A 14,222-nucleotide genomic window follows, 5' to 3' on the forward strand; every position below is an offset into this window, starting at 1 on the left:
GGACAGCCTTTCAAATAGAGGATGCACACAAGACACATGCTCAAAACTCCTCAACAAGAGATAACCACCCTCTGTAAAAGTGGACACATAGGCTATCAAACCAGTCATTCTCACCTAGCCTAGCCTACTTCACAGGGCTGTTATGAGGATGAAACTGCAGGTGTACGTGAAGTTTGGAAGAACCTTTCAAGCCAATTTTTCCCTAGACAAAGGATGACAATGATATACTGTACACATTGCTTGATCTCTTCCATTTCCGTCAGACAGTGGCTGTGTGTCTCATTCTCCCCTTTCCTCTGCAAAGGTTAAAGTACAATCTGCCCAAGACCAGGTGCATGTTCTGAGGTCTGCTGAATTCTCTGGCTGCCTCATGCCAGCAGGGCCTGATGAACAGGCAGGATGGGACAAAGGGCTGCCATTTTCAATGACCACTCCAAATTTCAGCTGCTGCGTAGTTTCCACCTTTGAGAGAGAGTGTCTCCGGACAATCAATGCTCACAATATAAAAGCATTAAAATAAAATTATTGAGGTTTCCAAAATCCAATAAAAAGCCATTAGCTTACACAAGAGAAGTGAAATTGGAAGCTGATGAAGCTCTTATTGACTCAGAGACAGATAAGAAGCAATAGTGCTTTATTCTCATGATGAGGCAATAATACTTTCCACAGATGCTACCAGATACATCTGTGGACCCATGATTAAAAAGGCAAAAACTTCAGGAACAAATGTCAGTCAAGAACCTAGTGAAGAGACTGATCCTGTGTGTGGAATTCTAAAACAAACTGATAGTCCTTTGGTGGTAATACCAAAAGTATATTAAAATCAGCCACGTTCACCAGTCTCCTCAACAAACAGAAGCAATAAGGAGAGGGTTTTGTTTTTCTCTCGGTACACCAGACCAGGCTGGTAATGATAGCACAAACACAGCAATTGGACGCAGTAAGGAGCAGAAACCATCTGGAAAAGCCTGATGCCACCAGCAGCCTGGCACTCCTACTTGCTCCAGTGGCACTGAAGCGGCAGTGTTTCCTTACCCAGATGGTAGCTGCTGGCTTGGAATGGCAAGTTCAGAGGAGAAATCTTGCAGTATGTACACACACACACACACACACAGAGCGCCTATATGTAAAGCAAGATCTCCACTCAAATTCTATGCACCTTTACTCTGAACTGAAGAGGAGGCTCAGAATGTTTAAATGGGATTTGCTCCCAAGCAGGTGTGCTCTATCCACCTGCAAGTGGCCTTGCACAACTTCAGCCACCCACCCAGACTGAAGTGATTGGATTATCTGCTTGGAAGAGTCGACTGAGAGATAACTGAGGGACCTCCCATGGTCATGCTACGGGTGTCTGCTGAGAAAGAGGTGTGCAAGGATGAGTCCCCTCATGCACCTGTCTTCCGGCATATTTAGTCCCCTGAATCCCCAAGGCCAGCCATCTCCACATAGTTTTTGCACCCCCATGGTCGCTGCACAAGTTTCTCACACACCTGCACCCTGCAACACATGTGCCTAGCTCTGAAAAAGAAGCCCTGCATTAGGGGAAGATGTCCCCAACAGGAAACTTGCAGCTGCATGTATATTAAACAGATAATCCCACTCAGGAAGCTGCACAGCTTCTGTGCAATGCTTGGGATAATGGGAATTGGTGCCCACTCAAAATAATTTTCTCGGAAAGGTAGCTCTTTCCTTCCACAGCACTGGCTGCCAGCCTGGTCCTCACCCTTGGAAGGTTCCTGCAGAGAGGCCAGGGTTGTGCCGCATGGAGAAAGCCCCAGCCAGGTAACATCTTGCTGGCTGGGGCTCTTCCAAGTCGGTGAAATTTATCACTAGCTCCATGAAAGAACTGAAGGCAGTTAATTCTGAACTGAAAAAGCAAGAAAGATTTTAGGTGAGACTTCAATAAAGCACTGCCCTATAAGAATGGGTTTTTATGGAAACAAAGAGGCAACAGTGGGGCAAATAAAATAGATTTTAAAAGACCACCTATCTTTTAAAGTGCTGAAAAGTTTTATAGCACTCCACTGAGTTTGGACTGCAAGTGGGTGGACTTGCAAATTGCAGACAGATAATGCTTTTGCCCACATTACTCGAGCAAGAGCTGTGTATTCTTGTATCTTGGACATATGCCTGGTGGCATAGTTCAGTGCAGTGCTTTTGAAACTAGGCTCTGGGGATTCTGTGGTTCCTCAGAAGCTTACAATGAATTCTTCAATGAAAAAATTGGTAATGGTATACAAGTTTCTTGAAAGACAGCTTGCCCTCTTCTATTGATCATGACGTGCAATATAGAACTGCGGGATATTGCACACCCTTAAAGCTAAACTAGATGTAATTTGAAAATGGATGTTTACATATTTTTGTCTCCTTGCCATCCCTTTTTCCTTGTTTATCAGTTCCTTTTAGACTGCAAGCCTGCAGGCAGGACTTGTCCTTTTTGCTGCTTGAATGTAAACTGCTCCAGAAGCCTTTTCCTGATTGAGGAGCCAGCTAAAACTACTTTAAATAAATAACTTATACGTAAACCATGACTGGGCCTCCTGAAAACTTTATATGGGAAGGGAAAACTGCTTTCATGGGGACTACAGCAAGTAGGGCTTGAAGGCTTCTTCCAGTGCTTATTAATTGCCCCACAGCTTAACCTCCCTCCCTGCACATGAGCAAATCAGTGTGAAAAGAATTTCCTGAAGGTGAACAATTTTGAAATCTGATTTTGTTCAAATGTACCTGGAAGGGAAGAAAAGGCCATGCACTGCATGTCATGGGCAGACCACAGAGGGGCCTCCCACAGAAACCCCGACAGGATCCAGACCACAGTATGCCACTGCCAGAAAGCAGGTGTGCCGCATCACGATGAAGGTGAGTGGATTGTCAAACAAGGACCCCCGAGCCTGCATACCCTCTAGTTGTGACTACACACCTCTTCCTATCTACCCACTCCCAGCTCTTAGAAGTGCTAAGGGCTACCTGTGCATTTAGCTTTGGGACAGACAGGAATTCAGCCCGTGCCAGTGTAATTTGCAAATACGGGGCTCAGGGGTTCACAGTATGGGAATGAGAGAGCTATTGTTATCAAGGCTGGTTCAATTCACCCCTGCTAATATTCTGAAAAGTCATTTTCACATTTAGTATTCCTGCCCTCCCAATTAAAGTTCTTGAAGTACTCTACTGTATCTTTCCACAAAATGCCAAACATTCTAGACATTCAAAATCCTGTGCACAAGAGTGAAATCCTGAACTTGAATCCAGGCAGTCTTGCACCAGAGAAGGGACTAGTTGCAGATGATACTGTTATATTGCTAAAGCAAAGCAGTTTCCATCCTGACCAGTGTTTGGATGGGCCTAACTTGGTGAAAACCTTGATGGTATATAAATGTAAAAACAAAATGGTCAAGTTTTTCTGAGAAACTCCATGTACTGCACAGCATTTAATCTTTAACATGTGTCAGTTTGAATTTGACTCTCCCCCAACTAAAAGCTACACCCTCCAGCCTGCAAACCTCTTCATGCCTGATGCATTAAGATTGTTTATAGTAACCCTGTGCTGAGAAATACTTTGTGCATACTCAGAGTACTGCCATTGCTTCATTTTCAATAGGGCTGAATCACAGTGTTGGTGGCCCTAGCAAGCCCATGCAAAAACAAAGATCTAATGTGGTATTTGACATTAATAAACATCAGCAGCTAGTTCAAAGATAGATGTGGTATCAAGGACAGGAGGACCCCTGGAGGGGACTGGGAAGGCCGCTTTGACATTCTTAGGAGTTAGGCTTAATATTTAATTCATCTACATATAAAGTGCTTCTGTTGAATTAGGTACTTCATTACTTCAACATAAAAGACAGCTCCTTATACTTCATGACTACTAAATACTGTTATATTTTAAAACTGGTGTTTCATAGCAAGTTATTTCATTGCAACAGAGATATTAAATTATTTTCCACACCAATTCCTTCCTGGACAAACTGACAGTAATTGGTTTGCAAGCCTGAAGGAAGTTATAAAGCCTTTTAATTAAAGGCACACTCCAGCATTTAAATGACATAATGTGAAGCTTAAATAAAACATGGAGAGAAGCTATTTAAAGCCAGCTACCCAGCACAGGGCTTGTATGAGGCATTGCTGTACCCTACTTGTCATGTAGCCATCAAAAGTAGATGCTTGGCAGCAATTCACACGGGCAGCTACTCCATTCCTGGTCGCAAAGCCACTCAGTATTCAAGGCTGACTCCTTACCTTGGGTACACACAATTGCGAACAAAAAATGCCCAGTCAAAGATGGTGGGTATGTGTCAAATCAGGTCTAAAAACAAGCAAAGGAAATCTGAAAAGGCAAGCAGTAAAGGCTTGGACCACTGTTCTGTTGCCCTTCACACAACTGATAAAGAATGTTTTGTGCTTGTGTACATGAGTATAAAGCAGGAGTTCTGTGCACCACAGCCTACTGCCATCCATAAATAAATTCTAGTATCACTATTTTGTTAATCCACAATGTCAGGCACTTGTCAGGGCCTGAACAGAAATTATTTTCACAGAATTAGGCTTACAAGTATCCTGAAATAGTTGTGTAGAGGACACACTGGAATGCAAACATCTGCTAGAACATGCCAAAGATTCCTCTATGGATATACAGCCAACTCTCTCCAGTACCCTTGCCTAGAATATTGAAATTCAGTACTATGTTTACAGCATTAACAGCTGCCTGATTCTAGGCAAAATGAAAACAAAACAGTAAGGTTCCTTGGCCAAGTTCTTTCAGCCTTATGTGAAGGGGAATATCAGTGAATATTACTATCCTGTGTATTAATATGGAAGACATTCATCAACTCCGAATCCTTTTGTAAGCAAAACAGCATGATCCACACACGGGTCAATGGAATCAGGAAGCATGGGCAACCCCAAGGTTTCCAGATATATTTTATTTATTATTTATTTAGGAAGCTTCTATGCCGCCCCATTCGCCAAAGCCTCGGGGCGGCTCACAACAATATAAAAAGACAGTTTAGAAGAAAGTACTCAAGTGAGAGGGACTCTCCCACCCAGATCAATGAAAACAAGCACAGGCCATGGCTGGCTGCTGGGGTGGGAGTGGAATGGAAAACTGGGAAGGGGGAAGGAAAATGCAAGGGAATGCAATGGGAGAATCCTGGGAAAGGGCTTTTCTGAAGAGCAGCCCTCCTACAACTGCACTTGCCGCAATCCTTCCTGAGTTGGTCTGACCTGGAAACAGCTATCCATGCCTTGGTTACATCGCATTGAGATGACTGAGATGAGCCCCACGCAGGGCTGCTCCTGAAGCGTGTTCAGAAGCTTCAGTTGATGCAAAATGAGGCAACAAAGCCTCTAATCTGCACCTGACATTGGGACCACATTACACCCGTCCTGGGATCTCTGCACTGGTCACTTGCTGGGATCAGTTCAAGGTGTTGCTTTAATCCTTCATACCCTAAACAACATGGGCCCTGCCTACAGAAGCATATGCCTGCCTCACGAGGAACCTCTCCAGGTATTCTCATCGGTATGCTCAAAAGAGCCTTCCCCTGTGCTGCCCTCAAACCATGGAACTTGGCTCCTTCCTATTCTCTTGGTCTTTATGAAGGCACAAAGACACTTTTTTTCCAAATTAACTTTTAAACCAGATCATTTCAAAAGTTCTTGTTTTAATGTTGCAAGGTTTTATCATTTTATATTGATGCACACAAGCTTGATGGCTTTTCAGAAGATAAGGCAGTATTTTTTAATTAAATACATTTTTATCTTGCCCAGTGGCCCAAAAGCTCTCTTGTTCTTATCTAACCACATTTTGGTCTCAGGATTCATGCGTGTGACATCAAGCGATGACACTAAGGAGTCATCTGTGTGTCGTAAGGACACACTTGAGTCAGTTCACAGTATCTGCTTTATCTCTGCTCCTCATTTCAAGTATTATAGCAGTGCTAGTTAACAATTTAGTTTTGTTTCAAAAATGGAAGCATGGCCACCACCCCTCTGCAATCCCACCTTATCTAGTCCAAGTGAAAGGGCTGTGGGCCACTCTGACTGGCGATGCGAGGGCTAGCAAGCACTCAGACACTGCGGTGAGGCCGACAAGGGATGAGCTGCACCTGCCACTCCTCTTCTGACCCCCAAGAAGACACACACAAAATCATGAGCCATTAAGTTATTCATACAACCATTAAAGTTTATGCAGTCAGCTCATATCTGGTGAAGGCAGAGAATCCTGAATGTGTTAAAACAATTAATAAGCAGGCAAGCTATTTCAGTTACATTAATTGTTTTATCATGGCACAGGCTCACTGCAACAGCTCAGCTCATAACAACAGTGAACACCAAGTTCTTGAAAAACACAGAACAAAAAGGATGAAAATCCCAACTTCTACAAGACTGCAGTGCTTGAGAAAGGGCCATGGCAACTCAAGCGCCAGCTGATTGCTTCAAGCAGCAAAAGATGGCAGACAGCAGATAGGAATGTTGACAAACCATCAGCAGAGGCTGTAATCATCTGAAGCAGTGTCTATCTCAGTACCTAAATTTCACAGCAAATATCTAGGATCTTTCCATGACATACCTCTACTCTAACAGATGTTCTTTGGCTACAGAGTTTGTACAAAGTAGCCAAGGCCATGAACAGGAATGATTGAAATGACATGGTTAATAGCAACCCTAAAGTCCTACCCACATGACTGTGAAGTTGTGGGCAGTGTGATCCTTCCTAATCTGGAAGGGTCACCCCCCGGAGGGTCATCCTCCACTGCCACCATTCTGGACCACTGGGAGCAGTCGAGCATGAGTTGTGCACAGCTCACTTGCTAGGATGAACATGAAGATGTCCTAATACGATGCCCACTTCCTTGCCCCCAGGGTGTTAGTGGTGCTTTTGGTTGGGAGAACAATACTCTACCAGGACCTCGGTAAGCTGACCTGGGTAAGAAGTGGAAACAGACAACTGTTAAGTTTCTCATTTCTTCCAGTTTTCTTTGGTTCATCCCCCACTTTTCCCCAGTCTTAAGTTCAGTTAGCTCCAAATTTCAAGATGCTTTAAAAGTTTGCATGCATAAGCATTTTTGTACACATTTCTAATAATACATGCATTTCGCAATGCATTTTGCACAAGAGACACACTTTTGCAACCAATGTTTCTAATCTAATGTGCTTTATTATTATTTCTTCTAATAGATGTGATTTTATTGGGGAAAATACAGAGAATTGCAAATTGCCAAGGTGAATGTAGTTTCCACTCACCGGGTGGTTTGAAATCACAGAATTAAGTTAGGGTACAATCCTATGAATGCTTAGACAGAAAAAACGGTTTCTAGCATGCTGATGGGGGAATGCTAGGAGTTATAGGGCTTTTCCGTCTTAAATATGCACAGAATTGCACTCTAAATGAAGATGTTTCTTCCTCACCCCTAGTTACAACCAGTCATACTTGTTCTAGAGACTAAGATAGCTCAAGGATCACTCCACTGGCTACCATCAGTAGCCCAGGAGCAAACCAAAAGAACAGGATGCTGGGTGAGTACAGGAGCCCAAGAAGTGTTTGCAGTATTTCCTAGCAAAAATATAAAATAAATAAAAAATAAAAAAATAAAAATATCCCAATAAATATTTTAGGGACCCAGGAAAAGAGATGAGTGGTCACATTGATCTCCAGCACCCCCACCTCTCTAGCACTGCCACATTGATACAATGATATTACACCCCACTTGCCCTATGTGATAAACAAACATATCAATTTTTCATCAGCCTTACTTCCAGCACCCAAGCACATAGGATGATGGGGCCATAAGACATTTTCTGCATGAAAGCAGCTCTGCCATGCCGGGGAAATGTCTTCGTCTCTGGAATGTCACAAATGAGCACTGTTTTTGACAGCAATTTAAATAGCGTTCTTGCTGACCTGTTCACAATGGGGCAACAGGCCTCTTGGGTTAAGCTGTTCTTACACAGCAGGCCACTTCTGGGAAGTGCCTTAGTCTGAACACAAAGGAAAAGCTCCAAAGAAAGAGATTCTAGGCTCTCTCCCCTACAGAGTCATGATAAAAAGAGTGCTGATTTAATTCAGTTCCATCTGGATAAATGATGCTGATTTAATTCAATTTCCTTCTCTTCACCTTCCATCTGCTTTACCCAGTAGTTTTTGGAAAGCCACACGCTGTTTGTAAAGGGAAAGCATACTAAATGACCAACACACACACACACTCTCCAGTGTATGCAGCATAGCTGTTTCAGCAGATGCGTATCTGGACATTTTAAGAGCATAAAAGAAATTGACTTCCCAAGTGAGATGGAACCCCAGGAACGATGCTGAGCTTCCAACTGGATGGAAGGCTCTGATCTGATGGCAAAGGAATTCACTTTCTTTCTTCCCACTCATGCCCCTTTGGGAGTGAGATCCTTGAACAAATTGCCCTACAGGCACCATTTCCCAGTAAGTTTGTCTTTGCCCATTAAGGAGGACTGCATGGTACAAGAACTTAATCCTACTTGCAACACAAAGAGCAAAGGCCCTTTCCAACATCACCTTTTGAACAGGAAATAACATGCAACATACATGTTGATGGGCACATGTGATTTCTCTGGTTGTGCACACAAGAACACGGGAAACAGCTATCTGTTACCACACAAACAGGTTTCACAGTAAACAACTCTTCTCCACCTGGTGCCCTCTAAATATTTTGAACTTCATATCCCATCTTCTCTAGCCAGCATGTCTAATGGCTAGCAATGCTGGGTATTATAGTCCACAACAGCCAGTCAGCACCAGTCTGGGGAAAGCCACACTAAAGCTACGGGTGGAAAGCCAATGGTCCTTTACATACATGCCTTTCACATTGAAAATTTTAATAAAACACAAGAAGCAGTTACATCTTCAGGCTTCTTTTAGGTATGCCCTGAAACATCAAAACCACGCAAAACACAAAAACAGAAAGTGGGAAACCAGCCCTTAATATTTTGGCAGCAATTCACCAAAGATCAGTCGTGCTTTAGTCCTGGTCACAATTGACTCAGTCAGACTAAGGTGCCACTAACTTTCTAGGGTTGGAGCCCCTGTGCCTGCAAAACACCTCATTTACTGCTCTTTTAGCAAAGTGCCCCTGCCCCCAGCCCTTTCTACACGCAGTCCTTTCTGCAGCAATAGCAATATTTACTGTTATATCTTGGCTAGTATACAAAGCAAAAGTTGGTTACAGGTTCAAGAATCAAAAGAGTGAACTGTTTGCTCGCCATGGGTAAAGTTGACAAGCTTTTCCCATTTCTTGCCTCTGCAAATAAGCAAAGGTACTCTCGGAATAAATGTACCTTTTTCCCCTCAGAATATTTTTTTTAAAAAAAATGGTCCAAAGGCATAAGAATTTTAGGCAGAAATCTTTCAATGTATTTTTTTCACCTTAAAAATATTTTTTTTAAAAAATATACAGAACATCTGAATACAGACGTAGCTTACATGGCTGAATTAGATATAGACAACATTTGAGCAGATTTACAACTTTTAAATTTAAACCCTTTCAAGTCTGACATTCAGTGACAACCATACAGAGGGCTAGCAGCTTGTCAGCCCAATATTAAAGCCATTTTGCAAAATTCTGTTTTATTCTTTCCAAGAGTTTAACCATTCAGAATATCATATATTTGTCCCTACATGTTCAAAATGTCGGACTAGCAGTTTTAACTATACAACATATCAAAAAATATACCAGAAATCCCTCTAAGGGTACATATTTTGCTATTTGAGTAAATTAATAAAAAGGGGAGTGTGTCTTGCATTTTTTCTTGAAGGCTTGTGGCCCTCCCACACAACACATCCATCAGAGGTCACTGTCATATCCTTCCGTTGCAAAACATCTGCATTTTTGAGTGTGCTACTTCAGCCAGTGGATCGAGCTGACCAGGAGGGTGTAGCTAGCAAGCTTGCTTAGTTCAAAAGGAGGGAGGGAGGGAGGGTGGATGTGGGGAGCAATAAACCCACCACTGAACCTCATCAAACTGTTTCACTGGTGTTGTGGGGCATCAGGCTTCTGTCAGTGCTCACAGCCATTGAGGCTGCAATCCTATACACATTTGCCTGGGAGTAAGTCCCACTGAAGTCAGTGGTGCCTGCACCTGAGGAGGCCTGGACAGGGTAGCAAAGCATGTTTCTTAAACCCCGTTTATGGCTGCTGCATAGCGGCTACTTCCCAGATTACAGTTTCCTATGGAGAAATCAATCTCCTTTTGGCTGCAAGTTCACAGATCAAGCAGCTGATGTATGGAGCAGTTTCCCAGTCCAGAGTATTCCCAGCAGAAAAAACCCATGCGTGACACATGACAATGTGCAGGCTCCCAAGGGGCAGCTGAGTCAGTCAGTTCCAACAAAAAAACAAGGAGTCTTACTTGAGAGGCTAATAACTATATTGTGGCATGAGATGAAGCATCCTTTGCACTCGATACATTAAGGTTCATGGAGCCACAACGGTGTTCATGTAGTAGATGCTCTTCAATACCAACACTTATTCGCCTGCAGTGTGCAAATTTGCAGTGTACAAAACAACTTTGATAAGGGTCTGTCGCCTCACCTCGATGGTAATGGCCAGATTCTTCTCAAACACATTTCGACAACTACAACTGTATGAGCCTTTTAAAATGGGCCTAAATTAAGTAAGTCTTATTTTCAGCTATGCAGTGAGTATCAACCTTTTAAGCCATATTCTGTTCTCCTTACCAACATAATCATTCATGTTGGCAGCTCAGAGACCAACACAGTTTAAACTTCCAGTGTGCAGGATGAAAGAGAAAAGAACCGGCTTCTGCCATAGGTTCAAGAGAAGAGGCTGAGGAAGCTTCCACCGCGTATCTGAGGGTGGCTGCACCGGCTCCTTCATCTGCCAATGAGTGGATGGTGGAACGGCTGCTTGTACCACTGTTCTGTCTATACCTGAAATATGGGCAGCAGGACATTTAGAATGCCATTCACCTGGTCACTTGTGCAGGAGTTCCATACATCCCCAACAAAGGAGCAGAGAGGTGGTCTGGGGTTTCCCCGAAAACAAAAACATAACCACAGGGCAGCTGCTTCCACCTTCCCCGTCCCATTCATTGCTGGGAGGAAGAAGCTAGCCACCTGCAGTCAGAAGGGTGAAATCACAACAAATTGGGAATGGCACCCGGGCAGCAAGCTGAGATCCAGCGGCTTGGTTCTCGCAATTTAAGGGCGCAGCTGAAAGAGCAGGGATGTTGATGAGTGAGAGTCAAATCTGCTGGCCTTTGCCTGGGAAAAGGCAGGAGCCAACGATGCAAAGGTTAACTCTGTAATGTCGCATATAGCCCTAAGGCCAGAGTGTAAAGTGAGAAACGGAATAGATTCCTTTCAGACATGTTTACAGCAAAAGATTGGATCCAGCACCTCTTTCCTGCATAAACAGTTAACAGAGTATGTGCCAAGCAAGCAGTAACAAAGCTCAGGGTCACCCGGCCCTGCCACCTGGGGTTCTGGGATGTGCTACCCCTTTTTGCGGCAGGTTAGCTGTGACTGCCCGAGCAAGCTTTCCCCAATAGCCCTTGAAACATCATTCAGCATCTGCTGTGTCTGTGAGTGTGTGAGTGTTCAGAATATCGATTATATAGCTCCTCTCTATGCGTTAACTAAGTGCATCTGTATACAAAGAATTTATACACAAGGATACAAAGGATACATTTCAGATGGGCAGACATACCTGAGCTCCATTCCACGTGGCTCCCCCGGCCCACATTAGTTACCAATTAATAAAGCGCATTTGTAAAAACTAAAAACATTACAGTTTCCCCTGCCCGAGTCCCACGGAGCGGGAAGCCAAGGCTTTGCAAGGCGAGAAAAGAGCGTCTCCACTCCGCTGCGGGTCGCAGTGCATGGTCGGGCGGCGGGGCCTCCGTCCGGGGCAGGCGACGGCCAGAGGGCGAGGGCGGCGTCCCTGAGGGCGTCCAGGGTCCCTGCTTGGCCCGGCGGCCACGGGCTCTCGGTCGCGACGCTCCCGGTAATCCACGGTCAGGATGCGGCCGGCGCAGCACGGCGGCGAGGGGTCTGGGTGCCTACGGCCTCCCGGGCCGGGCCGGGCCGGGTCCCTACGGCGACGAGGCGCGGCCGGGCCTCCTCGGGGCGTCGGGGGCGGTCCCGCCGCTCAGCGTCGAGGCCGTCGTGTCTTTCCCGCTGCCGGGCGCCGTCGCGCCGGGGTCGGGGCCGGTGGCCGGTCCGGGCGACTGCGGCTGGTTCTGGGCGGGCGGCTGTGCGCCGCCCCGCACCGGCTGCCAGATGAGGCTGTAGTAGACGGCCAGCACGATGGCGGCCAGCGAGACGGAGAGGACGTAGGCCAGCACGGTGGCGAGGCGCACCCACTTCTTGTTGGTCTTGGCCGCCATGCGCGCCTTCTTGTCCCCGGTGTAAGTGGCCGGCTTGCCCCGCTCCCCGGCCGCCCCCGCCTCCTTCTCCTTCATGGGGGCGCGGCCCTTGGCCCGGTGCTCCACCGCCCTCTCCGTCGTGCTGAGGCTCCCGAAGGGGCTGGGACCCCGAGGGACGCGCCGCCGCTCACATCACGACATGCCCCCGGGCTGCTGCAGAGGGCAAGGCGGCGGCGGAGGCGGAGGGTGCTCGATGCTGCAACAGGCGGGCCTCGGAGAAGGTGCGCGGCGTGATCGATGGACCCGGGGCGGCAAGGCTCCTGCCGCCGCCTCCGCAGCCCTCGGAGGCAGGGAGGCAGGCGGCGGCGGCGGCTGGGAGGGCTGCTGGCAGCTCGGCCTGGCAGGCGCTGTCCTCGTCTTCTTCCCCGCCACTGAAGCGGCAGTCCGTGCGCGCTCAGCCCGGCTGCCCGCTCTTGCAGGGGAAGCGGGAGCAGCGGTTCCGTGGTGCTAAACTCCCGGCAGAGAGGAGGGAACGGACCCCGGCAGGGCAGGCGGCTATTAAAGGGGCAACGCAGCGAGGACCGGTGAGGGAGGAGGACCGAGGCGAGGACGCGGGGAGAAGAGGACCCCCGCCCCTGCCACGTCTTAAAGCGGCAATGGAGAGCAGGACCGCTGGCCCGTGTCCTGGCCGAGCGCCGAGCGCGCCCGTCGAGGTTCGGGGGGGGGAGCGCGGGGGGGGCCCAAGCACCATCCCTCGCACACCGCTGCCAGCACCCGCACCCGCTCTCTGCCCTGCTTCCCGCATTCTCTGATCCCGAGTGCGAGCGCGGGCGGATTGTGCAAGAGCGCCGGTCATCCCGCCCGGAGCGCACAGAGAGCGATGGTGGCGCAAACGTTTAGGGGGACCGGCCGAAACAAAAGCAAGATGCTTCTCGGGCAGCAAGCCCAGGCATTTTTGAGACGAGGGAGGGAGTCCCGCTGAGTGGAGTGGAACTTCCCTATGCGTCTCGCATGCCTGAGATTGTGCTGAACAGCTTCAGATATTTGCTCCCCCTGCTCACGTACGAAAGCCCTAATGCCGAGGACGGGATCGGGGGAACGGCCGCACTGGTGTGCTCTCGCTGGTCCAGCAGGGGACCGTGCATCACAGTCAGCTTGCAAGTCAGGCAAGTGGACGTCGGCGCTGCACCCTCTTTTGCCAGTCTCTGCCGTAAGGCTCAACGTGGGACACACAGATTTAGTCCTGAAATCATTCGGGGCTCATGGGCAATTTGGATATTGGTAAATATTATTTATTCATTGTATTTCCATACTGCCTTTCTGGGATCACAAAAACCTTTCTGGTTTACAAAAAGGTCAAATATAAACATTGTAATCAAAGACATATTTATTTATACAGGCATGTTACTAATGGACAGCTTTTAAACAAATGCATTTTAAGAAAGGAAGGAAGATTTAATAAACCAAGTTAAAGAGGTAAGAATTTAACACAGAAGGAATGTTTAGTGACAGCTCCGCAGGGAATGTGTTCCAAAGTGAGAGAGCAGCCCAGGAGAAAGTCCCTCTCTGTGCTCTCCCGAAACCAAACCTTTATGAACAAGCTTATCAAGCAGTGCCTCAGAAAGCCAGACCTTTAACCATTTAAGAGCTTTAAAACTTAGGTCTGCCGCTGAGTATGGAAAATCACTGGCAAATGGTGCAGATCTTTTGGAACTGGGGTAATAGGGTCATAAGACTGTGCATGGGTTGGCAACAGCCACTGAAGCTTCAAGGGTTCCCCCACACAAAACCACAGTCTAACTGTGATGTAATCAAGACATGGATAACTTTTCCCAGGTCCAACTGATTTAGGAATAGCTGTAACAGGCACG

At 46.8% G+C, this 14,222-nt stretch overlaps 1 protein-coding gene across 1 annotated transcript; it reads right to left on the reverse strand.

Moving 5' to 3' along the window:
• Window positions 1-9,356: 9,356 nt before the first annotated feature.
• Window positions 9,357-12,540, reverse strand: INAFM2 (InaF motif containing 2). Its single transcript, XM_044437242.1, has one exon. It carries the CDS (start codon window positions 12,445-12,447, stop codon window positions 12,079-12,081), a length of 369 nt encoding a protein of 122 aa, XP_044293177.1. The 5' UTR covers window positions 12,448-12,540; the 3' UTR covers window positions 9,357-12,078.
• Between the last annotated feature and the right edge of the window lie 1,682 nt (window positions 12,541-14,222).

The sequence above is a fragment of the Varanus komodoensis genome, unplaced genomic scaffold (genome assembly GCF_004798865.1).
Source record: "Varanus komodoensis strain SLA01 unplaced genomic scaffold, ASM479886v1 scaffold3, whole genome shotgun sequence".
NCBI lineage: Eukaryota > Metazoa > Chordata > Lepidosauria > Squamata > Varanidae > Varanus > Varanus komodoensis.